At 44.5% G+C, this 27,302-nt stretch overlaps 1 protein-coding gene across 1 annotated transcript in view; it reads left to right on the top strand.

Moving 5' to 3' along the window:
- LOC113450486 (mannan-binding lectin serine protease 1-like) overlaps positions 1-27,302 on the top strand; it is a 90,018-nt gene that overhangs the window by 20,387 nt on the left and 42,329 nt on the right. The window contains 4 exon segments of the mRNA XM_087933715.1: positions 20,000-20,177; positions 21,655-21,786; positions 23,873-24,069; positions 26,525-26,672. Of these exon segments, the coding sequence (XP_087789841.1) occupies positions 20,000-20,177; positions 21,655-21,786; positions 23,873-24,069; positions 26,525-26,672 (655 nt within the window).

The raw sequence follows: 27,302 nt of genomic DNA, 5'->3' as shown, positions 1-27,302 counted from the left end.
TAAGTAAAAACATAGTTATGAATACATGGATACATATGAGAAAAATTAAAAAAGTATAAAAGAAACAGTAGGACAGGGACGATAGGCACATTGGTGCGCTTATGCACACCCCATACATACTGCTACCCTTCAAAAAGATCTTGACTGTGTATCAGAATGGTCAAACAAATGGCAACTTCAAATCTCAACAAATAAATGCTCTGTCTTACATATTGGCAAAAAAAATCCGAAAATAAAATACAAGCTGAATAGTCAAGATCTTGTTGATGATCCAAGCTCTGTAAAGGACCTTGGAATACTCACCTCTAATGATCTAAGTGCTAGAGCCCACTGCAACTACATAGCCAAAAAGGCATTAAGAGTTGTTAACCTAATCTTACGTAGCTTTTTCTCTGGTAATATCACACTACTAACTAGAGCATACAAAACATTTGCTAGACCAATACTCGAATACAGCTCATCAGTCTGGAACCCACATTACTTATCTGATATTAGCACAATTGAGAAAGTCCAGAAATATTTCACAAGAAGAGTTCTCCACTCCTCTACTCGTTGTAGAATACCTTATGCCACCAGACTTGAAATTCTAGAACTAGAAAACCTTGAATTACGCCGTCTTCGGTCTGATTTAAGCATGGTATATAAAATCATACATTGCAATGTCCTACCTGTCAATGAATACTTCAGCTTCAACCATAACAACACAAGAGCAATTAATAGATACAAACTCAGGGTTAACCGCACCAAGCTTGATTGCAGGAAATACGACTTTAGCAACAGAGTGGTCAATGTCTGAATATTCTACCCGACTCTGTAGTTTCTTCCCCAAACCCCAAAAACTTTAACCTTAGACTGTCTACTATTGACCTCACCCCTTTCCTAAGAGGTCTGTAGGGGGCGTGCATAAGCGCACCAACGTGCCTACCGTGCCTGTCCTATTGTTTCTTTTATTTTTCTTATATGTACTCATTTCATGTATTCATAATTATGTATACACTTTTACTTATCTCGTAAACAATTGACAAATAAATAAAATAAATAAAATAAAATAAAAAATAGTAGACAGTCTAAGGTTAAAAGTTTTGGGGGTTTGGGGAAGAAACCACAGAGTCAGGTAGAGTATTCCAGACATTGACCACTTTGTTGCTGAATGACCCAGCGGGGCGTGGCACAAAAGCAACAAAGTCACAAAAGTAGGTAAAGTCCCTTGAATTCCTCCAACTTGGCCTCCAATGTCCAGTTATCGTCGTCTGGAGGGAAAACTTTCCCAAGAACAGTTTTTAAAGGGAAGAAATTCAGTCCGAGCCCAAAGTACATCTAAATTATAAATAAAAACCAACACAAACCACGCTGCAGCAATTAACGAGACAGGGCAGGATAAGGAATTGCAGATTTCCAAAAGATAACCAAACACACATAGTTGGGAGGATGCCAGAACCCAGATGAGACTTGACAAAAAAAGATAATTCATGTTTTGCTTCCAGCAAGGTGCTGTGTGCAAACGCCCTTTTTAAATCCTGTTTTCCCAGCTGCAGCTAATGAAGGGGATCAGGGCCCTTTTCTCCCCCGTAAGCCATCCCTGCATTCCCTAGGATGAAGAGGGGGTGGGCCTGGGTCTTTTTCTGAATGCCTAGCTGGACGGTGCCCTTCCCCAGTTTCCTCCACAGCCACCGGAGCCACATTCCCCACCCGCTGTCAGCTGTTCCACTTCTCCCTCGGAATCAGATTCCAACAGGGGCGTGACATGTTCATCAGGCATACAAAAACTTTGCCAGACCAGTTCTCCTCCATTCTTCCCTTTCTTTTTTCCTTCCTATCTTTCTTTTTCCCTTCCCTTCCCTCCTATCCATCCATCCTTCCTTCCTTCCTTCCTTCCTTCCCTTGCCTTCCCTCCCCTTCTCTCTCCTCCCCTCCTTCCCCACTCCCTCCTTTCCTTTTCCCCTTCCTATCTTCCTTTTCCCCTTCCCTCCCTCCTATCCTTCTTTTCTTCCTTCCATCCTTCCCTCCCCTCTTTCTCTTCCTCCCTCTCTTCTTTCCTCTAATTCCCTGACAGTGAGAACAATTGATCAGTGGAATTACTTGCCTTCAGAAGTAGTGGGTTTTGTTAAAAAATAAAATAAAACAGACTGACAGCTGCCGTTTGTCCAGAATGATTTATTGTCTCCTACTTGAGCTGGGGGCTGGACTAGAAGATCTCCAAGTTTCCTTCCAACTTTATTGGTCTTTTATTCTATTGTTATTCTATGATTCGGGCTGGGGGAGGGGCCACCCCAGAAAAGGCCAGTCATCTCGTCCACACGTCCCCCCACTTCAAAGAGGGGTGTTTGTGTGTCTCACCATGGATCAGGCTATCCAAGGCTGGTCCTCCCTGCCTAGAATAGAATAGAATAGAATAGAATAGAATAGAATAGAATAGAATAGAATAGAATAGAATAGAATAGAATAGAAATACAGGAATAGAAATAGGAATAGAATAGAATAGAACAGAATAGAAATACGGGAATAGAAATAGGAATAGAATAGAATAGAATAGAATAGAATAGAATAGAATAGAATAGAATAGAATAGAATAGAATAGAATAGAATAGAGAACAGAACAGAAATACAGGAATAGAATAGAAATAGAAATAGAATAGAATAGAATAGAATAGAATAGAATAGAATAGAATAGAATAGAATAGAATAGAAGAATAGAACAGAAATAGGAATAGAAATAGAATAGAATAGAATAGAATAGAATAGAATAGAATAGAATAGAATAGAATAGAATAGAATAGAATTCTTTTATCAGCCAAGTGTGATTGGACACACAAGGAATTTGTCTTGGTGAAAATGCTCTTAGTGTACATAAAAGAAAAGATACACTCATCAAGAGTCAAGAATCATCAGGTACAACACTTAATGATAGTCATAGGGTACAAATAAGCAATCAAATCACACTAGGAAACAGTCAATATAAATCATTAGGATACAACCAACAAAGTTACAGCCACACAGTCACAAGTGGGAGGGGATGGGCGATAAGCAGTGATGAGAAGATTAATAGTAATAGTAGTGGAGACTTTGGGATGTGAGGGGTCTGCAGATATTTTCTCAGCCCTCTTTTTGACTCAGGGTGCAGGATGCAGGTCCTCCATGGGAGACAGGTGGGTAGCCATGGTTTTTTCTGCAGTCCTCATTCCTCTCTGGAGTCTGTGTCTGCCCTGTTGGGTCGCAGAACCGAACCAGACCGTTACGGAGGTGCAGAGGACAGACTCCATCCTTCCTCTGTAGAACCGGATCAGCAGCTCCTTGGGCAGTTTGAGCTTCCTGAGTTGGCGCAGAAAGAACATTTTCCCATGGCAAGAAGGGATAGACAGCCTCCCAGAAATATTCCCATGACCCCCTTCGAGGACCCCCTCTTGGCCTCGGGGTGCCGATCTTTCACCCAGAGGCAGAACCCTGGGGGCCACTGGCATTTGTGCCAAGGGGTCTCTCCTCCTCCTCCTCCTTCCTGTGGCTTCCACAAATTACTTCCATCCTGCCGTAGAATTCCAGACTCTTAATGAGGAACAAAGTTGAGATATAGATATACAGATATGTATTTTTTCAAGAGTGGACCAGACGCCCCTCAGCCCAATTAATGCATTCCAGGACAGGCCCAGATGAAGTCAGTGGCCTCCTCCAGGGACGATGGGCCAGAGGGTCAGTCACACCAGCTGGGACCATCCTGGAGACATTGAGGTTCCCATAAAACGTCTTGAAGGACACATTCCATTTCTGATTTCCCTTTTCCTACTTTTGAGAGAGAGCAGGCATCAGCCCTGAGGGGTTTTGAGCCCATGCTAGGGAACATTGCAGAATTAAAAGAGGGGTTCAGGGTTAGAAACCTCGAGGGGACTCCCGTGTTTGAAGCTGTCTGCTGCCTTTTTACCTGCTCAGCACAGTTTGGCTGGCTGGGGAATTCTGGGAGTTGAAGTCCATATGGGACAGCTGAGGGATCATGGGAGTTGAAGTCCATATGAGGTGGCTGGGGGATTCTGGGAGTTGAAGTCCGTACGGGACGGCTGGGGAATTCTGGGAATTGAAGTTCGCCCATCATTAAGCACTGCTGGGTGAGGAATTCTGGGAGCTGAAGGGCACCTATTGAGAACATCCAGAAATATTTCACAAGAAGAGTTCTCCACTCCTCTACTCGTTGCAGAAGACCTTATGCCACCAGACTTGAAATTCTAGAACTAGAAAACCTTGAATTACGTCGTCTTCGGTCTGATTTAAGCATGGTATATAAAATCATACATTGCAATGTCCTACCTGTCAATGAATACTTCAGCTTCAACCATAAAAACACAAGAGCAAACAATAGATACAAACTCAAGGTAAACTGCATCAAACTTGATTGCAGGAAATACGACTTCAGGCACAGAGTGGTCAATGTCTGGAATCCTCTATCCGACTCTGTGGTTTCTTCCGCAAACCCCAAAAACTTTAACCTTAGACTTTCTACTATTGACCTCACCCCTTTCCTAAGAGGTCTCTAGGGGGTGTGCATAAGCGCACCAATGTGCCTACCGTCCCTGTCCTATTGTTTCTTTTATTTTTCTTATATGTACCCATTTCATGTATTCATAACTATGTATACACTTATACTTATTATCTTGTAAACAATTGACAAATCAAATCAAATAAAAATAAAAATAAAACATGCTGGCCTGGGGAATTCTGGGCATTGAAATCCGGCCATCTTAAAGCATGCTGGCCTGGGGAATTCTGGGACTTGAAGTCTACATCTCTTGCATCGTGATAGCTGAGGAACTCTGAGAGTTGAAGTCCACATATTTTAAGTAGGCTAAAACTGGGGGATTGTGGGAGTAGAAGACCACACATTTTGTAACGTGCTGGTGGGGAATTCTGGGAGTTGAAGTCCACCTATCATAAAGCACGCTTGACTGGGGAATTCTGGGAGCTGAAGTCCACGCCTGTTGGCTAGGGAATTCTGGGAATTGAAATCCACCTATCTTTGAGCATGCTTGGCTGGGGAATTCTGGGAGCTGAAGTCCACAAATGTTGGCAGGAGAATTCTGGAAATTAGTCCACCCATTGAAAAGCTGGCAAGCTTAAGAAACACTGCGGGAGGATATCTCAGCCCAGGTGGACCTTTTCCTTCTTCCCTTGCTTCCTCCCAGTTTATTTCCACCACCATCTTGGGAAAGAGTTCCCTGTCTGTTCTCCATGGCAGACCCTCTATTTTAGCCACCCCCTCCTCAAATTGGTGACAGTTCCCTCTTCTTTTGCCTGCGGCCATCCATCTCTTTCCCTAAATTACCAAGGAGAGCTAGCAGGCGAAGGACTTAAAGCACAAAGATTATCTCACCCGCCCGGTTCATCCACATTCAGTTCTGTGGCAGACGGCATATTTTTCCATCAATCACGAAGGACCCCAAAAGACCTGACAGCTCATTACCGCTTTGGGCTTAGCAGGGCTTCCCTTTGAGGGATCAGAATGTCGAGATGTTCACTAGAGAAGAGAAGATTTACCCCCGAGGAAGACCATCGATGGTCAAAGATGAGAAGGGGAAAAAAAGGGGGGGAAAAAGTCGGCCACTTAAAACAATAAGACACAACGGCAATATTTTATTTAGTCCTATGATTAGGCGTTCAGAGAAAATAATTGCTTCCCCACTTGAACTTACTGATGTATATTTTAAAAGTATCACTACACCTTCTTCCTCTTCCTCAAGCGCATAAGATTGCAAATGGATTATTTTGTGTTAATTCTGCAGCGGTAGCAATGTATAGTTCTAATCAGCGTGTGTTAAATGTGGTTACTTTCTACCAAGCAGTAGGCTTCCTTAGCAAATGTTGGGGCAAAAATTAGAAAGCAATTAATTGAAAATAGTTTTAAGTCTTTTTCTGCAGTTTTATAATAAATGTTTGGTTTTTTTTAAAGAAAACAGTAAGACACAACAGTAATATCGGACGCACAAGGGGAAAAAGTCCTTGTGGGTCTATTGTGTGTGGAGTGTGTCTGTCTTTGTATGTCTAATCACACTTGGCCGATAAAGTATTCTATTCTACTCTGTTCCAAAATAATATTTCCCTCTTCGGTCACCACGATGTCGAAAAGAAGTTGAGGCTGGAGGATAAAATATAGAACGAAGGGTTGCTGGAATTGGGTATGTCTAGTTTAGTGAAAAGAAAGACTAAGGGATGACATGATAGCAGTCTTCCACTATTTGAGGGGCTGCCACAGAGAGTAGAGGGGGTCAATCTATTCTCCAAAGCAAAAGAAACAAAGAATGAAGAAAGAAAGAAAGAAAGAAAGAAAGAAAGAAAGAAAGAAAGAAAGAAAGAAAGAAAGAAAGAAAGAAAGAAAGAAAGAAAGGAAGGAAGGAAGGAAGAGAAGGAAGGAAGGAAGGAAGAAGAAAGAAAGAAAGAAAGAAAGAAAGAAAGAAAAAGATAGAAGATAGATAGATAGATAGAAGAAAGAAAGATAGATAGAAAGTACAACTTTAAAAGGCTTAATGGAACAAAGCTGAATACCATAGATAGATAGATATAGATAGGATAGATAGATAGATAGATAGATAGATAGATAGATCACTTGATCTGGGCAATCCATGGATGGACAGAAGACATGTCTAGTTTAAGGAAAAGAAGGGTAGACATGACATGATAGAATCTTCCAATATCTCAGAGCTTCCCACAAAGAAGAGATGTAAAAAAAACATGTTGAAACTCTGGAAAGACTGCAGAGAAGGCATGTAGTTTTTATTTATTTATTTATTTTGATTTGTCAATTGCTTACAAGATAATAGGTATAAGTATATACATAGTTATGAATACATGAAATGGGTACATATAAGAAAAATAAAAGAAACAATAGGAGAGGGACGGTAGGCACATTGGTGCGCTTATGCATGCCCCCTACAGACCTCTTAGGAAAGGGGTGAGGTCAGTAGTAGACAGTCTAAGGTTAAAGTTTTTGGGGTTTGGGGAAGAAACCACAGAGTCAGGTAGAGGATCCCAGACATACATCACTCTGTTGCTGAAGTCGTATTTCCTGCAATCGAGTTTGGTGCGGTTAACCTTGAGTTTGTATCTATTGTTTGCTCTTGTGTTGTTGTGGTTGAAGCTGAAGCTGAAGTATTCATTGACAGGTAGGACATTGCAATGTATGATTTTATATACTATATTTAGATCAGACCAAAGGCGGCATAGTTCTAGGTTTTCTAGGTCTAGGATTTCGAGTCTGGTGGCATGAGGTCTTCTGCAACGAGTAGAGGAGTGGAGAACTCTTCTTGTGAAATATTTCTGGATTTCTCAACTGTGTTACTATCAGATACGTAATGTGGGTTCCAGACTGTATGAGCTGTATTCGAGTATTGGTCTCGCAAATGTTTTGTATGCTCTAATTAGTAGTGTGATATTACCAGAGAAAAAGCTACGCAGGATTAGGTTAACAACTCTTAATGCCTTTTCAGCTATGTAATTACAATGGGCTCTAGCACTTAGATCATTAGAGGTGAGTATTCCAAGGTCCTTTACAGAGCTTGGATCATCAACAAGATCTTGACTAATCAGCTTGTATTTTATTTTCTGATATATTTTTTTTTGCCACCGAACCAGTAGTAACACCAGTTGAATCCCACCCCTGCTTCAAAGTCCGTTATTCTATCATATCCTATTTTCCTTGTTGGGAACGAAAAACAAGCTGTGCGCTGCTCCCTTTTCAACTCTTGCAGGGACGTCAATGTCCTGAGTAGCCGAGATTCAGCACTGACCTGAAGGTTTAGTGATTTACTTTAGCCCCCGTTATGCTTCGAGGAAGACGTTAGATTGGACCCAAAACCTATCAAGCCTGATGATGAACGTGCTATAATACCGTTGTTTCTTCTTAGTCTTCTTTAATTTGGCTCTTCCGCTTGCATCAAAAAGGCAAAATATAGAGGGTCTTTGGGGGTTTCCGGTGAAGATGTGAGACCTGCTAGCTTTGTGGCTCCCACCCAAGCAAGACAGGCCACATCAAGATATTGCAGGCATGTCCTCATTTTTTGCACCTCAGTTCTCTGTCCGCTGAGCCATTTGTCAAAATCACTAGGAATCTGGATGGGCAGAAGGACTGTTGTGTGTGCCACAAGAGCTAGCCAATTGAGGAGGAGGAGGAGGAGGACTGTGTGGTGCTTGGTGCTCTCTGAGCTGGGTTATTTTTTGCAGACATCTCGTTACCTGACTAGGTAATATCATCAGTGTTAGAAGTCTCTGGCCTTGGTTGTTTTCTTGCAGACGTTTCATGACCCAAGTACGTAACATCATCAGGGCTAAAAGGGAAGGGGGTTTGTGAAGAAGAAGAAGAGGAGGAGGAGGAGGACTGTGTGGTCCTGGTGCTCTCTGGCCTTGGTTGTTTTCTTGCAGACGTCTCGTGACCCAACTGTGTAACATCATCAGGGCTAGAAGGGAGAGGGGGTTTTTGGATTGGAGGAGGAGGAACCACGCCAGGCAGAGGATGCCACCAATGAACCGCCCTGCTATGTCCCACCGAGCAGTGCTGGATAAAGAGAAAATGAGTTCAATTTGGAACGATACCAATCTGCCTCGGAAGAAATCCAGAAGGCTGGCCTGGAACGATTCCCACCAAACCAGCCCTTTGCGCTTCTCTCGTATTCATGTAACGGCTTATTAGCCGGTGGGAGGGGCAGGGCGGGGCAAGTCCCAATTTCACTGCAGTCTTTGCTGTGTAAATTCAGGCCCGGCGACAGCTCCCCGTAGAGTTTTGTGTGTATTTATTTCACCAGAGGCTCCGGCATCCAACCTTGGCGTGAATTTCTGCCAGTTTCCTATAATTCGGCTCTCTGCAACTTGAGGGGGGGACGGTGCCAATTTGGACGGATTCCTGGGGTCTCTGGTGTGGTTTTCTCCATGATGCTAAGCAGTGATTTGAGGTTGCCTTCTTTAGCTGGATCCCACCTTAGCTTAAAGCCCTGGCATTTCCTAACCCCCCTTTTTTTAAAAAGAAAAAAAAAGTTTGTTTTTTAACAATTTTATTTTGTTTTATTCCAAAAGGTTAAAAAAAAAACCTGGAATTTCTGAGTGGTCTCTCATCCACGCTGCTTATTTTTCTTTCTTTCTTTCTTTCTTTCTTTCTTTCTTTCTTTCTTTCTTTCTTTCTTTCTTTCTTTTAAAAAGCACCTTTTAATTGTTTATCCGTTTTAGAGAGCGTGTCAAACACAAGTGAAAAGGAAAACCGTATGCTTTATCTGTTATTCCTGTTGTCTATCCAAACATACAATTTCCCCCAGACTGTATAAAAGTATAAGATAAATATAAGTAATGTAGATATGTAGATATGAATAAGGAAAGATGGGGGAAACCGACGCTACAACAAATTGCAAAAGTTATAAACATGATTTGTGGGTTTTTTTAAAAATTTTGTAAAACTTTTAATAAAAATTATTTTTTAAAAAAGGAAAGGAAAACCATAGCAAAAGGGGGAACGGAAAGAAAGAGAAAGGAAAAGCGAGAGAGAAACCAAAGTGTGGATTTCCATTTTTTTTTTCCAGCACGGTAAAACACCGAGTAGAGGTAATCCTTGACTTACGACCAGTAGGGAGGCCAATATTTCCATTGCTAAGTGGGACGGTTGTTGTTAAATGAGTTTTGCTCCCTTTTGATTACTTTTCTTGCCCCTGTTATTAAGTGAACCACTGCAACGGTTAAGTTAGCCATACAGTCGTTAAGTGGGTTTGACATTTCTAGAATTACCAACTGGTTTAATCAGCAAAACTCCAAATCAAAATTTCATCTATTTTTTTTCTAACTCAAGCAATAAGATCTTTGCATAAGGAGGAGGCTTCCTGCAGGATAAAGTCAAAAGATCCCTGTAAATGAAAGCTCCAGCCCCTTTTTTTTAATGCAAATCTACATTCGATTTAATAATCGATTAAAAATACACATTAAAAATAGGCAGAGCTTCAATTAGGGCTTCCTGCCTGGGCAGGGGGTTAGACTAGAACAGTGGTTGGCAACCGGTGGGCTGTGGGCCACTGGTCGTCCGTGAGAAAATGTTGGTGGTCCGCAGAGAAATGTCCCTCCCACAAAGCAATTAATCCAGGCTGCGCGGGAACACAAGGCTGCACCGCCCACATGGCCCATGGGAACCCAAGGCTTGTGTTGCTTGCATTGCGAACAACATGACGGAGTGAGGGGATGAGGGAAAGGGGGAAGGGGGAGGAACTTGCCCTACTCGGCCCACACGACTGGCCTGGCCACCGGGCTGCTTCTTTCCGCTTCCTTCTTCTTCTTCTTCTTTTGGCTGCACGCAAGGAAAGCAGCCGAAGTCTTTCTTTCTCTCCCCCAAACTCCGCCAGAAATGAGCCTTTGGGACCCTGCAAGGCCTCCTGCTCCCAGAGGCTGTGCCAGCAAAGACTCCTTTCTGGCGGAGTTTGGGAGAGAGAAAGAAAGACTTCTGCGGCTACTGCTGCTTTCCTTGCATGAAGCCAAAAGTCTCTCCCTCCCTCTGAGTACGGAGCTGGAGACGGTATCCTGGGATCCCAAATAAAGAACGATCGATCGTTAGAAAAACAGGGTGGGGAATTTTTCTGCAGACTTTTTGGGGGGTTTTCCCAGGGTCTTTGGTCTGCGGGATTATGAGTTTGGCGGTCCCTGAGGTCCGAATGGTTGGCGACCCCTGGACTAGAAGACCTCTAAGGTCCCTTCCAACCCTATGATTTTATATTCGTTAATACCATTCTGCGCGCCCTCTCTGACTTTTGGGTCCATATATCCCTCAGACATGCCTGCAAAGGGTTATTTCACATTTTAAAGCAGAACATTGAACAGAAAAGCATGACAGGCAAACAAAAACATATAAAATAAATATAGATTGAAAGATTGATTGAAACCAGCTGGGCTTGGCACTCTTTGAGTGGGTTTTCTGGGAAAAAAAATATATAATAATAATGTCAGGCTTTCCACATTTTCCACTCCCCAAAACCAAACAGATCAAAAGGGAAAGGGGGAAAAATATAGTGGAAATATAGATTATAGTCTTTGAAACCTCCATCTCTGCCTTTTGGGCACATGGCAGAAAACTTTCGAGGTATTGGCCGAGCATTAAAGAATAATTTGGGGTTCCAGCTCGAAGCGGGATTGCACAAGAATAAATAAAAATGAGATCCAGACAGAGGAAGGAAGAAATATTTATTCCTAAAAGCAAAACAATTTGTTACAGAGAAGTGGGGTACAGCGGCAAACTTTTATAGAGGCAGCTTGTTTTACAATAGAATAGAGCTGGAAGGGAACTTCGAGGTCTTCTAGTCCAGCTCCCTATACTACTCCTTGATCAGGATCTTGTTTTAATTGCTCTTTTACCCCCAATGCAATTTATGAGCATTTTGTACACCATCTTCAACTGCATCGCAGTTTACCCAAGCACATTCAAGTGCATATGCCGCCCCCACACACACATATGGACACATATTTCTATATGCACATGCATACACACTCTTGGGAGCATGCCTGCGCACACTTGCGCATCGTTCTCATTTTTGTCCGGGGTGTGGAAGTGTCTACATGCTGAGGGGCATGTGTGTGTGTGTTGTGTATTGTGAACATAACCGTTCTTCTGGGAGACTTAATTTAATAAAACTTTATTGTGTTTGCAGACCTTATTCTTTGATATGTGGATTGGGTCTGGGTAACTTATTTGTGGGTTTGAGGACGTTTGCTAATTTGAATGTGGGCTCCTTCATGAGGCAATCTGTGTTCTGATTGGTTGCTGGGTGTAAAGGGGGCGTTTCCCTTTTTTCCCTCCTTTTTCTTCTGTGTGTTCTGTAGGCTGTTAAGATTTATTTCACAATGATATACCTCACAATGATTTACCTCACAATGATTTACCTCACGATGAGTTACCTCACAATTATTTACCTCACGATGAGTTACCTCACAATGATTTACCTTACAATGAGTTACCTCAGGATGATTTACCTTACAATGATTTACCTCACAATGATTTACCTCACAATGAGTTACCTCACAATGATTTACCTCACAACGATCTTGTCTGTTATGAATATAGATGTTAAATATATTTATTTATATCAAAACTACAAATTTGCGTCAGTGTCTCTGACTTCATTTGGGCACCGGCTGCACAATTTCCCTGACAGGAACTCTCATCACTAAGTGAGTTCACTTAATGATGCCCATTTTTATGACTTTTTCCCTCAAGGTCATGAAGCAAACCCCATGGTTGTTAAGCAAATCTGGCTTTCCCCATTGACTTTGCTTGTTGGAAGCTGGCTGAGAAAGTCACAAATGGGGATCACGTGACCCTGGGATGTTGCAACCAAAGTAAATAACAAATAACAGATAATCAGAGTTGGAAGGGACCTTGTAGGTCATCTAGTCCAATCCCATGACCAAGCCGGAGACCCTACACCATTTCTGACAGATGGGAGTCCAGTCTCTTCTTGAAAGCCTCCAGGGATGAAGCTCCCACAACTTCCGAGGGCAACTTCTGTTCCATGAGTGGATTGTTCTCACTGTCAGAAAGTTTTTCCTTATTTCCAGGTTGAATCTCTCCTTGTTCAGTTTCCATCCATTATTCCTTGTCTGGCCTTCAGTTGCCTTGGAGAATAGCTTGACACACACACACCCTCTCTATGGCAGCCCCTCAAATATTGGAAGATGCTCTCCTGTCTCCCCTGGTCCTTCTCTTCCCTAGACTAGCCAGGCCCAATTCCTGCAACCGTCCATTGTATGTTTCAGCCTCCAATCCCCTCATCATCCTGGTTGCTCTTTTCTGCACTTTTTCCAGAGTCTCAACATCTTTTTTATAGTGTGGTGACCAAAACTGGATGCAGGATTCCAGGTGTGGCCTTGCTAAGACTTTACAGAGGGGTATTAGTACCTCCCTTGATATCGATTGTATCCCTCTGTTTATGCAACTTAGGATTGCGTTGGCTTTTTTGGCTGCCGCTGCACATTTGCTGGCTCCTATTTAGTTGGTTGTCCACTAAGACTCCAAGATCCCTCTCCCAGTTCCCGCTATTGAGCCTGGTTTCACCCAGTCTGTATGTGTCCTTTTGGGTTTTCCTTGCCAGTTGCCAAGTGTCCAAATTTGAACCATATAACCATGGGGTTAGAACCCATTTTCCATGTGGGTCCAAGATCTCCCACCACCCAGCGGAGTAGCCTCAGGCAACTTCTGTGTATGGAGGGGAAGAGACGAAGGGAAGGGAAGAAGAAAAGAAAGGATGGATGAAGAGGAAAGAGGGAGGAAAAGAAGGAAAAAGGGGAATGGAAGAGGAAAGGAAAGGATTGATAAAAAGGGAAAGAATGGAAAGGGGAATGGAAGAGGAAAGGAAGAAAGGATGGATGAAGAGGAATGGAAATGGAAGGATGGATGAAGAGGAGAGGAAAGGAAAGGAAAAGAGAAGGGGAAGGGAAGAGGAAAGGATGAATGAAGAGGAAAGGAAAGGAGAAGGGAAAGAGAAAGGAAAGGATGGTTGGAAGTGAAGAGGAAGGGATGGAGAAAGGAAATGAAAGAAGGAATGGACAAGGAAAGGATGAAGAGGAAAGGAAGAGGGGAATGGAAGAGGAAAGGAAAGAATGAAGACGAGAGGAAAGGAAAGAAGGAAAGGAGATGGAAAAGGGATAGGAGAGGATGAGTGGAAAGGAAAGGAAAAGAGAGGAAAGAAGGGAAGGAAAAAGGAAAGGATAGATGAAGAGGAAGGGAAGGAAGAGGGAGGAAGGAAGGAAGGAAGGAAGGAAGGAAGGAAGGAAGGAAGGAAGGAAGGAAGGAAGGAAGGAAGGAAGGAAGGAAGGAAGGAAGGGGAAAAGAGAGGGAGGATGGAGGGAAGGAGGCCTTTGCAAAAATGAAAACATTTGGGTTGACCCAACAGAATTGGGGGGTTTCCAGAGTGGAAAAGTGAAAGATCTTTCGCCTCAAATCAAAAACAGATTTCTCAGCAACGTTTCTCAACTTGTCTGGACTCCAGCTCCCAGCATTCCCCAGACAGCCAGGGACAGAGGCTCCACCCCCGGCAGGGGTGTCGGTGGGAACCGAGCGGGTGGCAGAGCCCTTTGGCAGAATGCCAGCTGCGGTGGCACCCTGGAGAGGGAGAGAACAACGGAGAACTGAAGGAACAGCAGAGCGGCGGTGCCAGGAGTAAGCCCAACGCCCGGGGGCAGAACTTTTGCGAGAAACAAAAAAACAGCCACCTCTTTTCAAAATCTGAACACACACACACACACACACACACACACACACAAGTTTCCAGTGCCCCTCACTACATAAAACCCATCCCAGAAAAAATCAGCCTTCTTCAAACAGGAATCTAACAGGTTTGCTGCCTGCCTGTAAATCTTTCCCAGCCAATACGTGTTAAGAGAGTTTGGAAGAGAAGAGAAGAGAAGAGAAGAGAAGAGAAGAGAAGAGAAGAGAAGAGAAGAGAAGAGAAGAGAAGAGAAGAGAAGAGAAGAGAATTAGAATATAGAATACAATAGAATATAGAATACAATAGAATATAGAATAGAATAGAATAGAATAGAATAGAATAGAATAGAATAGAATAGAATAGAATAGAATAGATACTGGAATGAAGAATAGAATGGAACAGAACAGAATAGAATAGAATAAATATTGGAATAACGAGTAGAGTAGAATAGAACAGAACAGAACAGAACAGAATAGAATAGAATAGAATAGAATAGATATTGGAATGAAGAATAGAATAGAAATAGAATTCTTTATTGGCAAAGAAAGTGTGATTGGACACACAAGGAATTTGTCTTCAGTGCAAATGCTCTCAGTGTACATAAAAGAAAAGATATATTCGTCAAAGGTCAGGAATCATAAGGTATAACAATAATAGCCATAGGGTACAATAAGGATAGAAGAGAAGAGAAGAGAAGAGAAGAGAAGAGAAGAGAAGAGAAGAGAAGAGAGAACAGAACAGAACAGAACAGAAATGAAATGAAATGAAATGAAATGAAATGAAATACAGGAATAGAATAGAATAGAGTAGAGTAGAGAACAGAAATGAAATGAAATGAAATGAAATGAAATGAAATGAAATGCAGGAATAGAATAGAATAGAATAGAATAGAATAGAATTCTTTATTGGCCAAGTGTGATTGGACACACAAGGAATTTTTCTTGGTGCAAATGTTCTCAGTATACATAAAAAGAAAAGATACATTCATCAAGAGTCGAGAATCATCAAGGACAACACTTAATAATAGTCATATGATACAATAAGCAATCAATTCACACTAGGAAACAGTCCATATAAATCGTAAGAATACAAGCGACAAAGTTACAGTGATACAGTCACAAGTGGGAGGGGATGGGAGATAAGGAGTGATGAGAAGATTAATAGTAACAGTAGTGCAGACTTAGTCAATAGTTGAACAGTGTTGAGGGAATTACTTTTTTAGCAGAGTGATGGCGTTTGGGGAAAAAACTCCCCTTGTGTCTAGTTGTTCTGGTGTGCAGGGCTCTATAGCCTCGTTTTGAGGGAAGGAGTTGAAATAGTTTCTGTCCGGGATGTGAGGGGTCTGCAAGTATTTTCACAGCCCTCTTTTTGACCGTGCAGTATATAGTATCAGTTGAAGGCAGGTGGGTAGACATGGTTTTTTCTGCAGTCCTAATTCCTCTCTGGAGTCTTGTGTCTGTCCTGTTGGGTTGCAGAACCAAACCAGAGAGTTATATAGAGGTGCAGATGACAGACTCAATCGTTCCTCTGTAGAACTTAGAGATTCAGATTAACAGAGTTGGAAGGGACCTTGTAGGTCATCTAGTCCAACCCCACTGTCTGTATCAGCAGCTTCATGGGCAGTTTGAACTTCCTGAGTTGGCGCAGAAAGAACATTCTTCGCTGGGCTTTTTTGATGACGTTTTTGACGTAAGGTGTCCATTTTAGGTCTTGTGATATGATGGAAGCTAGAAATTGGAAGGTCTCTACTGTTGATACTGAGTTGTCTAGTATTGTAAAAAGTGGTCGTATAGGAGGGTTTTTTGCCTTATTTTATTATCCTTTTTGCAGCAGTCGTTAAGCGAGTCACTGCAGATGTAAAGTCAGTAACATAGTTGTTAAGTGGATCTGGTTTTCCTTGCTAAAAGGTCGCAAAAGGGGATTTTACGTGACCCCTCCCCACGGGGACATGGCAGCCGTCATAAAAACTGTATAAGCCGGTTGCCAAATGTCTGAATTTTGATCAGGGGACGATTGGGGATGCTGCAATGGCCGTAGGTGTGAAAAACTTTCATTCAACGGTCGCTAAACGAATGATTGTAAGAGGAGGATTTGCCTGTGTATTCTGCTCTCCCCAGGCTGACTTGAGTCCAGCATTCAGCATGGAAAAAAAAATATGGAAATTCTACCTGGACAGCATCAGGTTGAGGAAGCTGGAGAGAATTTGGTTTAAAAGCAATTTTCGGACAGTCTCTTCTGAGTTTCCAGAGCCTGCTGTGAATGTAGATGCAGCCTTAATGAGGGAAACCCCTTGGGTTTTTTTTGGAGAACTCTTTCTCCAAATGAGTTGACCTGATCTCTTTTTCCTCAGGAGGAAAATTAAGTCCTTAAATTTCTCCCCCTCGTGGAATCTTTTCAATTTCTTGGGTTTTGTGGAATGCGCCTGCTAATTGCAGGGAAGGCAGATATGAGGAGCTGCGTTATATCGCCAGAGGCAGTAAAAAATCGTGTGCATTTCCATCCAGCTTTATTGAGTTTTTTTTACAGACAGCATAAAAAGGAGGGAGGGAGGGAGGGAGGGAGGGAGGGAGGGAGGAAGGAAGGAAGGAAGGAAGGAAGGAAGGAAGGAAGGAAGGAAGGAAGGAGGAAGGAAGGAAGGAAGAAGGGGGATAAAGGAAGGAATGAGGGCAAAGGAGGGAAGGAAGGAAGGAAGGAGGCAGAGGGATACAGGGAAGGAATGAGGGCAGAGGGAAGGAATGAGGGCAGAGGGAAGGAAGGAAGGAAGGAAGGAAGGAAGGAAGGAAGGAAGGAAGGCAGAGGGATACAGGGAAGGAATGAGGGCAGAGGGAAGGAAGGAAGGAAGGAAGGAAGGAAGGAAGGAAGGAAGGAAGGAAGGAAGGAAGGAAGGAAGGAAGGAAAGAAGGAAGGAAGGAAAGAGGGATAAAGGGAAGGAATGAGGGCAAAGGAGGGAAGGAAGGAAGGAACGAAGGAACGAAGGAAGGAACGAAGGAAGGAAGGAAGGAAGGAAGGAAGGAAGGAAGGAAGGAAGGAAGGAGGATAAAGGAAGGAATGAGGGCAAAGGAGGGAAGGAAGGAATGAAGGCAAAGGAGGGAGGGAGGGAAGGAAGGAAGGAAGGAGGGAAGGAAGGAAGGAAGGAAGAAGAGGGATAAAGGGAAGGAGCACGGGAAAGAAAGGAAGGAGAGAGAAAGGGAAGGAGGGAAGGAAGGAAGGAAGGAAGGAAGGAAGGAAGGAAGGAAGGAGAGGGCTAAAGCAAAGGAGAAAGGGGAAAGGAAGGAAGAAGATGGTTAAAGGGAAGGAGCGAGGGGAAAGAAAGGAGTAAGAAGGAGAAAGTGAAAGAGGGAGGGGGAAGGAAAGAAGGAGGAAGGGATAAAAGGAAAGCAAGCGGAAAGGAAGGAAGAAGGTAAAGGGATAAAGGGAAGGAGCAAGGGGAAAGGAAGGAAGAGGGAGAAACGGAAGGAGGGAGGGCGGAGGAAGGAAGGAAGGAAGGGAGGAAAGAAGGAAGGTTGATTCCATTTTCCTTTGCAGCAATTATAAGTGCAACTAAAAAATTATCTTGTACTTTATAGTCAAAATGCACTAATTTCACGCAAGCAGAACTTTGCCTGAGCATTGGGAAGCATTCGGAAAATGAAGAGAACTTTATGGAAACTTTAGACTGGCGCCGTGACTTCACTCATTGGCAGCTGGTGCCGTCACACGCTTGTGGCAAAGTGGAAATGAAAAATGGTGCGTGTGTGTGTGTTAATTTATATTAGGGCAGTGGAGTGGGGTGATTTGGGTGAGGGGCCTGCGTGGGATGCAGGGATGGGGCCAGGACCCTCAGGGAGTGGAGTGCGGCCTTTGGAGGCTGGCAGCAGTGAGGAAGAGTCCCCCGAGGAGCCTGTGCTCAGTGTGTGCGCACGCAGGGCTGCTCGAAGGAAAGAGCAGCTGCAGCAGCACAGGCGACTCGGGAGTAAGGCTGCAAGGTGATGGCCCCTCCCTTAAGGGATAAAAGCCAGCTGAGAAACCGGAGTTCTTTGCAGGAAGCAAAGACGTTTTTGCACTCGAGCCTTGTGGACTTTCGAGATATCTTGATTGGTGTTTGGAGACTCTTTGTGTTTGAAATATTTCTTGGCCACTTTATCTGGTGTTCTTAGCAGCCTTGCACCCCCTTGGCCAGGCTCGTCCTTATCAGAGACAATGAGTTCGAAACAGCCTTTTAACCGGGAAGGAACGAAATTCGTAAAGAATCATTAAAAAGGTTTTGCTGTTACCTCTATTTCGTGTTTGTTTCCTTGGAACCAGGTTTGGGTCAGAAGAATGGGGAAAGCTGGATTCGCTTAAGGACCCTGTGATTCACTTAATAGCTGCAATGATTCTCTGAACAACCATGGTAAAAATCAGAAACCGATTTGCTTAGCAATTGCCTTGTTCAGCAATGGAAATGTTGGCCTCCGTTTTGGTGATAAGTCAAGCACTGTCTGTGTTTGGAACTAACGTGAAGCCTTCATTTATAAGAGCAACTGAGAAAACCTGGAAATTGTTACGAAAAGCGCCCGTCAAGTGCCATTTCGAAAGTGTTCCGATCTGTGTTGCTATATAAATATGTGTTTAATCTGAATAGCAAGCCTAGTTTATTTTTTATTTTCGCATGCGTTATGAGTGAGGTTTTTTCTTTGAAGCAGGGAAATGCCGAAATTAAAAACATCGTCCTGGATTGCATCTAAGCATTGATTTGGGATATTCCTCTGCCATCAATAAACATTCTGACAGATGTGACAGGATTGCGGTCTTCTAATATTTGAAGGGCTGCCCCAGAAAAGAGGGAGTCAAGCTATTCTCCAAAGCACCACAAAGCAGAACAACAACAAAAAATGAATGGAAACTAATCCAGGAGAGAAGCAATCTGGAACTAAGGAGGAATTTCCTGATAGTGAGAACAATTAACCAGTGGAACAGCTTGCTACCAGATCTGGTGGTTGCTCCATCACTGGAGGATTTTGAGAAGAGATTTGTCTGGAATAGTTTAAGTTTTCCTGTTTGAGCAAGGGGTCGGACTAGAAGACCCTCAGGGTGCCTTCCATCGCTGTCATTCTGTTATTCCCATCGGAGGAATGAGGGAAATCTTTAAATTCAAGGCCCCTGAATCAATAATATGAATGAAAATGAAATTTATACGTTTTCTGGGTTAAGCTGCCACTGTGTTAAAAGAGACTGAAGCCAATAGTTTTGCAATTCTTCAAAAGCTGCAGGAAATACATTACAGAGATTTTTTTTTAAAAAAAAAAGGCTAACAATTTTCAATATACAGGGATATAAAAGTCAGATCCCAATGACGAAAGCTTTGCAGGAAGCGATGTAGTTCAGTTGGATTCCGAGTCCCTTCCTTATGGCTCTGGGAACTCTGATCGGTTTTTTTTATAGTACTTGGTTTCTGTTATCATTAATTTGGACACTTCTGTTTTTTGGCAGCCATCTACAGCACTGAAAGGCATACCCTTATCTCGAGGAACTGTTTATAATTAGTTCCGGCTGAGAATGCAAGTAATTCCCAGCGTTGCATTGAAATAGGTTTTGCTTTTAAAATAAGTTTGTGTTTCATTAGGTTTGACAAAGCTTGGGTCAGAACACCGTGCTGCTAACTGATGCCACGGTTCCCTTAACAAACCGCAATGATTCACTTAGCAACAGTGGCTAGAAAGGCTGTGAAACGGGGCAAAGCTCACTTTATAATCGTCTCGCTTAGCGACCAAAGAGGTTGGGCTCACGGCAGGCAAAGATCAACCTGTTTTCTATGCCTTTTCTCTTCGGATGTCCAACAGGTCGAGTCGGAGGATCAAGTCTTGGCGACCTTCTGTGGGAAAGAGGACCGGGATCCAGAACAGACCCCTGGACGAGAGCCAATCACCTCTCCGGGATCACGTCTGAGTCTCACGTTCCGATCTGACTTCTCCAACGAGGAGCGGTTCACCGGGTTTGATGCGCATTACGCAGCTGTGGGTGAGTTTGGATAGTCCATTTTCCACCCCGCTTCAGGGGGAAGGATATACTGCAAAATCCCCCTTCCTTTCCCCACCCCACTGACCTGCTTTCCAGCTCCGTTCTCCTGGGCAGGGCAACCAAAGGAGACCCAGCCGATCAGCTGGGACTCAATGGGAGGCAGAGAAGAGGTGGGGTTGGCGGGGCCAGTCAGAGGTAAGATTGGCCGGTTCTCCCAACTACTCAAAATTTCTGCCACCGGTTCTCCAAAACCGGTCAGAACCGTCTGAATACCAGCCCTGGATAACTTGGTTGGTTCCTTCGCTCATCCAGACAGGTCACAGGCCAACATTGGAACTCAGAACAAGGAGAAAGGAGAAATGCTTGGGCAGGGGATTGGACTAGATGACCATCAAGGTCCCTTCCAACTCTGTTATTCTGTTAAATTGTCACCTCAGTGATTGGCCCAAAGTCACCCAGCTGGCTTTCATGCCTAAGGCGGGACTAGAACTCTCCGTCTCCTGGTGATTGGCCCAAAGTCACCCAGCTGGCTTTCGTGCCTAAGGCGGGACTAGAACTCAGTGTCTCCTGATGATTGGCCCAAAGTCACCCAGCTGGCTTTCATGCCTAAGGCGGGACTAGAACTCCCGTCTCCTGGTGATTGGCCCAAAGTCACTCAGTTGGGTCTCATGCCTAAGGCAGGACTAGAACTCCCGTCTCCTGGTGATTGGCCCAAAGTCACCCAGCTGGCTTCATGCCTAAGGCGGGACTAGAACTCTCTGTCTCCTGGTGATTGGCCCAAAGTCACCCAGCTGCCTTTCATGCCTAAGGCGGACTAGAACTCCCTGTCTCCTGGTGATTGGCCCAAAGTCACCCAGCTGGCTTTCATGCCTAAGGCGGGACTAGAACTCCCCGTCTCCTGGTGATTGGCCCAAAGTCACCCAGCTGGCTTTCATGCCTAAGGCGGGACTAGAACTCTCTGTCTCCTGGTGATTGGCCCAAAGTCACCCAGCTGGCTTTCATGCCTAAGGCGGGACTAGAACTCCCGTCTCCCGGTGATTGGCCCAAAGTCACCCAGCCGACTTTCATGCCTAAGGCGGGACTAGAACTCCCCGTCTCCTGGTGATTGGCCCAAAGTCACCCAGCTGGCTTTCATGCCTAAGGCGGGACTAGAACTCCCGTCTCCTGGTGATTGGCCAAAGTCACCCAGCCGGCTTTCATGCTTAAGGCGGGACTAGAACTCCCCGTCTCCTGGTGATTGGCCCACACTCTCCCACCTGGCTTTCCTGCCTGAGGCAGAACTGGAACTCCCATCTCCTGGCTTCTAGGCCAGCCCCTTTAGCACTAACCAAGCCGACTTTCTTTATCTCGGTTGATTGGATCAGTCTTAAGAAGACCCCCACAACCCAATGTCTCCCCGCTTAGCCCAAAGAAACACCTGCCAGTGAGTGTCCCACGGAGAAGGTTTATTGACGTTCGTCTTGGTTTCTCATCGCAGATATCGATGAATGCTTGGAGAGCAACGACGAGGAACTGGCCTGCGATCATCACTGCCACAACTACATCGGGGGCTATTATTGTTCCTGCCGCTTTGGGTACATTCTCCACTCGGACAACAGGACCTGCAAAGGTAGGGGGGTCCTCCTGTCACCTGTCTGACAGGTGCCTTTTTTGGGGGTCTTTTTCAAGAGGCAACCGGGCTTCCTTGGTTTTTGTTCAGAGTTTTGCAGCATTAATTCAGGGCCGGAAAAATAAATACAGGTGGCTTGGTGCTTCGTTTGACCTCTTTATAAACATACCAAGCAAATTTTACAATACCAGTTGTAGATTTCTCCAACGGGGAGCAAACCCAGGCAGAAACATGTTGCAAGCGCCGCGACTCGGGAGCTCAGGAACAGACCACCAGTTTTCACTTTAGTTCAGTAGGCAAGCAAGCAAGTCAGTTTCTCTTTCACAGCAGAGGAGAGGAGTAATTTCATTTTTAATAGACAGACTCAGAGCTCAACACAGCTTCAGAGCTGCAGAGCTTAATGCAGAGCCACGCCTAGGCTACTTCTAGTTTCAGTTTCCAAACAGTCCTCATTGGCTGATTTAGTTGCTATGCCTATGCAGACTCTCAGCTCAACACAGCTTCAGAGCTGCAGAGCTTAATGCAGAGCCGCGCCTAGTTTCAATTTCCAAACAGTCCTCATTGGTAGATAGATAGATAGATAGATAGATAGATAGATAGATAGATAGATAGATAGATAGATAGATAGATAGATAGATAGATGGATAGATGGATAGATGGATCACTTGATCTGGGCAATCCATGGATGGACAGAAGACATGTTTAGTTTAAGGAAAAGAAGGATAGACATAACATGATAGCATCTTCCAATATCTCAGGGCTTCCCACAAAGAAGAGATGTAAAAAAAACATGTTGAAACTCTGGAAAGACTGCAGAGAAGGCACGTAGTTTTTTATTTATTTATTTATTTTGATTTGTCAATCGCTTACAAGATAATAGGTATAAGTATGTATGTACATAGTTATGAATACATGAAATGGGTACATATAAGAAAAATAAAAAGAAACAATAGGACAGGGACGGTAGGCACGTTGGTGTGCTTATGCACGACCCCTACAGACCTCTTAGGAAAGGGGTGAGGTCAATAGTAGACAGTCTAAGGTTAAAGTTTTGGGGGTTTGGGGAAGAAACCACAGAGTCAGGCAGAGTATTCCAGACATTGACCCCTCTGTTGCTGAAGTCGTATTTCCTGCCATCAAGTTTGGTGCAGTTTACCTTGAGTTTCTATCTATTGTTTGCTCTTGTGTTGTTATGGTTGAAGCTGAAGTATTCATTGACAGGTAGGACATTGCAATGTATGATTTTATATACTATACTTAGATTGGACCGAAGGCAGCATAGTTCTAGGTTTTCTAGTTCTAGAATTTCAAGTCTGGTGGCATAAAGTATTCTGCAACTAGTAGAGGAGTGGAGAACTCTTCTTGTGAAACATTTCTGGACTTTCTCAACTGTGCTAATATCAGATACGTAATGTGGGTTCCAGACTGATGAGCTGTATTCGAGTATTGGTCCAGCAAATGTTTTGTATGCTCTAGTTAGTAGTGTGATATTACCAGAGAAAAAGCTACGCAGGATTAGATTAACTACTCTTATCGCCTTTTTGGCTATGTAATTGATTTATTTGGAGTGGCTATGTCGGCGTTACCTGGGTACAGCCGATTCTAAGACACACTATTCATTTCCCCCTTGACTCTGGTCTTCCCCACCACCCCCTGGATGTATATTCTCCAACGGGACACATCCATAGCCAAGAGTCACCAATCATGCTCTCCAGTAATAATCTTGCTCGCCAACAGCTTCGGCTGCCTAGCAATTATCTGAGGCATTTAAGGAATGCGCTGCATTCCCACACTCCTTTCCTGCTGGCAACTAAAAAGACCAAAGGAATATTTTTTTAGCTGACAACCATGTTACTAACTTAACAACTGAAGCAATTCATTTAACCATGGTCGTAAAACGGGGCAAAACTCGCTTAACATCTGTCTCACATAGCAACGTAGATTTTGGTCGTAAGTTGAGGACTACCTGTAATACCCAGGCTACAGAGCCATTCACGCCGTCAACCCAAAACTAACCAGGTTAATGTTGTGATCTTTGTGTGTGTGTGTGTGTGTGTGTGTGTATGTGTGTGTTTGTTTGTTGCAGTGGAATGCAGCAACAACCTCTTCACCCAGAGAAGTGGGGTGATCCACAGCCCCGATTACCCCAACTCCTACCCCAAAAGCTCCGACTGCGGATACCACATTGTCTTGGAGGAAGGATTTTTTATTACACTCCAGTTCGATGAGAGTTTCGACATCGAAGATCACCCTGAGGTCACCTGTCCCTACGATTACATTAAGGTCAGCGCTTTCGATCCATTGGAGCCACAACTGCAGCAGAGGAGGAGGAGGAGTGGCTGCATTGTGGGGTCCTTGGGGGCTCTCTGAGCTGGGTGGTTTCCTTGCAGACGTTTCCTGACCCAGCTAGGGAACATCATCAGTGCTAGAAGGGAGGGGGTTGCGGAGAGGAGGAGGAAAAGGAGGAGGAGGAGGAAGGTGGAGGAGAAGGAGGCAGAGGAGGAGGAGGAGGAGGAGGAGGAGGAGGAGGCGGAGGAGGAAGATGAAGAGGCAGAGGAGGAGGAGGAGGTAGAAGAGGAGGAGGAGGAGGCAGAGGAGAAGGAGGAGGAGGAGGAGGAGGACTGTGGGGTCCTTGGGGGCTCTCTGAGCTTGGCGGTTTTCTTGCAGACATTTCCTGACCCAACTAGGTAACATCATCAGTGCTAGAAGGGAGGGGGGGTTGCGGAGAGGAGGAGGAAAAGGAGGAGGAGGAGGAGGAAGGTGGAGGAGAAGGAGGCAGAGGAGGAGGAGGAGAAGGAGGAGGCGGAGGAGGAAGATGAAGAGGCAGAGGAGGAGGAGGAGGAGGTAGAAGAGGAGGAGGAGGAGGCAGAGGAGAAGGAGGAGGAGGAGGAGGAGGAGGACTGTGGGGTCCTTGGGGGCTCTCTGAGCTTGGCGGTTTCTTGCAGACATTTCTGACCCAACCAGGTAACATCATCAGTGCTAGAAGGGAGAGAAGCTATATTATATATAAACAGGAGCAAATCCCCTCTTCCCTTCTAGCCCTGATGACGTTCCCTAGTTGGGTCATGAAACGTCTGCAAGGAAACCACCCAGCTCAGAGAGCACCAAAGTGTGAGAAGACATGAATAAGTCACTTTTTTTCAGTGCCGTTATAACTTGGAGCAGTCTCTAAGCAAATGTTTGCAACCCTCACCTGTAATTGTCCTCACAGTTAGTTTCTCCTTAATCCCAGGTTGCTTCTCTCCTTGATTAGTTTCCATCTGTTGTTTCTCCTCCTGCCTTCAGGGGCTTTGGAGAACAGCTTGACCCCCGTCTTCTTTGGGGCAGCCCCTCCAAAGCTAGAATACTGCTATCCTATCGACCCTAATTCTTCTTTTCTTTCGACCAGCCAAACCCAAATCCTGCAGCTGTTCTTCATATGTTTCAGTCTCCAGGCCTTTAATCTTCTTACTTGCTCCTCTCTGCACTCTTCATGGCTAGTCTAGGGAAGAGAAGGACCAGGGGAGACAGGAGAGCATCTTCCAATATTTGAGGGGCTGCCCCAGAGAGGAGGAGGAAGGTGGTCAAGCTATTCTCCAAGGCCAGACAAGGAATCATGGATGGAAACTGACCAAGGAGAGATTCAACTTGGAAATAAGGAGAAACTTTCTGACAGGGAGAACAACCAACCCATGGAACAGAAGTTGCCTTCAGAAGTTGTGGGAGCTTCATCCCTGGAGGCTTTCAAGAAGAGACTGGACTGCCCTCTGTCAGAAATGGTGTAGGGTCTCTGGCTTGGGCATGGGGTTGGACTAGATGACCTCCAAGGTCCCTTCCAACTCTGTTCTTCTGTTCTGTTCAGGCTTTGCAGTCTTCTGTTGTTATTAAACATATATTAATAACAAAGCTGAAATTTGTTTGCTGGAGACTTCATTATCTCGGAATGCGAAAAGGCCTAACCTAACCTTCCTTCCTTCCTAATACCACTCTGTAAAGCCTTAGTAAGGCCACACCTGGAGTATTGCATCCAGTTTTGGTCACCACACTATAAAAAAAAAAAAGATGTTGAGATGGAAACAGTATAAAGTAGAATCAAATATATTTGGATGTAACACTACTCGCATCACAATCGAGATCAAAGGAGGTGTTAATACCACTCTATAAAGCCTTAGTAAGGCCACACCTAGAGTATTGCATCCATTTTTGGTCACCACACTATAAAAAAAAAAAGATGTTGAGATTCTAGAAAAAGTGCAGAGAAGAGCAACCAGGATGATTAGGGGACTGGAGGCTCAAACATAGGATGGACGGTTGCAGGAACTGGGCCTGGCTAGTCTAGGGAAGAGAAGGACCAGGGGAGACAGGAGAGCATCTTCCAATATTTGAGGGGCTGCCTCAGAGAGGAGGAGGAAGTTGATTCAAGCTATTCTCCAAAGCACCCAAAGGCCAGACAAGGAATCATGGATGGAAACTGATCAAGCAGACATTCAACCTGGAAATAAGGAGGAATTTTCTGACAGGGAGAACAACCCACCCATGGAACAGAAGTTGCCTTCGGAAGTTGTGGGAGCTTCATCCCTGGAGGCTTTCAAGAAGAGACTCTGTCAGAAATGGTGTCGAGTCTCCTGCTTCGGTGGGGGGGTTGGACTAGATGACCTCCAAGGTCCCTTCCACACACTGATTATCTGTTACCTCTGCGCAATCTCTGCGTCCCCCGCCTGTCCTTTTCCCACAAACCTTGGCTTTTTTCGCTTGATAGATCAAAACCGGATCGAAAGAACTTGGGCCCTTTTGCGGGGAAACATCTCCAGGACGGATTGAAACTCGGAGCAACCAAGTTCAAATCCTCTTCCACAGCGATAACTCGGGAGAGAACGGAGGGTGGAAATTAACGTACACGACCACAGGTAATGAATAACCCTGGAGTCTAAAGGTTGCAAGGTACCTTTGAGGTCATTTAGTCTCATTTTTTTTTTACTCTCAGCAAGTTTTAAGGTGGCTGGACCAACTCCCAGAATTCCCCAGGATGCCAAACAATTCCCAATAATGTTTATTTTATTTAGCCTGCATTTATTGTTTTTATAAATAACTAAAAGGCTTTTTTCTCCCAAAGACAAGACTCCCCGTGAAGTGGGTTGGGCTGAGAGAGAGTGACTAGAACTCCCCGTCTCCTGGTGATTGGCCCAAAGCCTTCTTTTGTACCTAAGGCGGGACTAGAACTCACAGGTCTCCTTGTGATTGGCCCAAAGTCACTCAGCTGGCTTTCCTGCCTAAGGCGGGACTAGAACTCACCGTCTCCTGGTGATTGGCCCAAAGTCACCCAGCTGCCTTTCATGCCTAAGGCGGGACTAGAACTCCCCTTCTCCTGGTGATTGGCCCAAAGTCACCCAGCTGGCTTTCCTGCCTAAGGCGGGACTAGAACTCACCGTCTCCTGGTGATTGGCCCAAAGTCACCCAGCTGGCTTTCCTGCCTAAGGCGGGACTAGAACTCACCGTCTCCTGGTGATTGGCCCAAAGTCACCTAGTACACTTTCATG

The sequence above is a fragment of the Pseudonaja textilis genome, chromosome 4 (assembly GCF_049901715.1).
Source record: "Pseudonaja textilis isolate UNSWEBS1 chromosome 4, rPseTex1.2, whole genome shotgun sequence".
Lineage (NCBI taxonomy): Eukaryota > Metazoa > Chordata > Lepidosauria > Squamata > Elapidae > Pseudonaja > Pseudonaja textilis.
The sequence above is the reverse complement of the archived record's forward strand: the minus strand, read 5'-3'. Positions and strand labels throughout refer to the sequence as shown.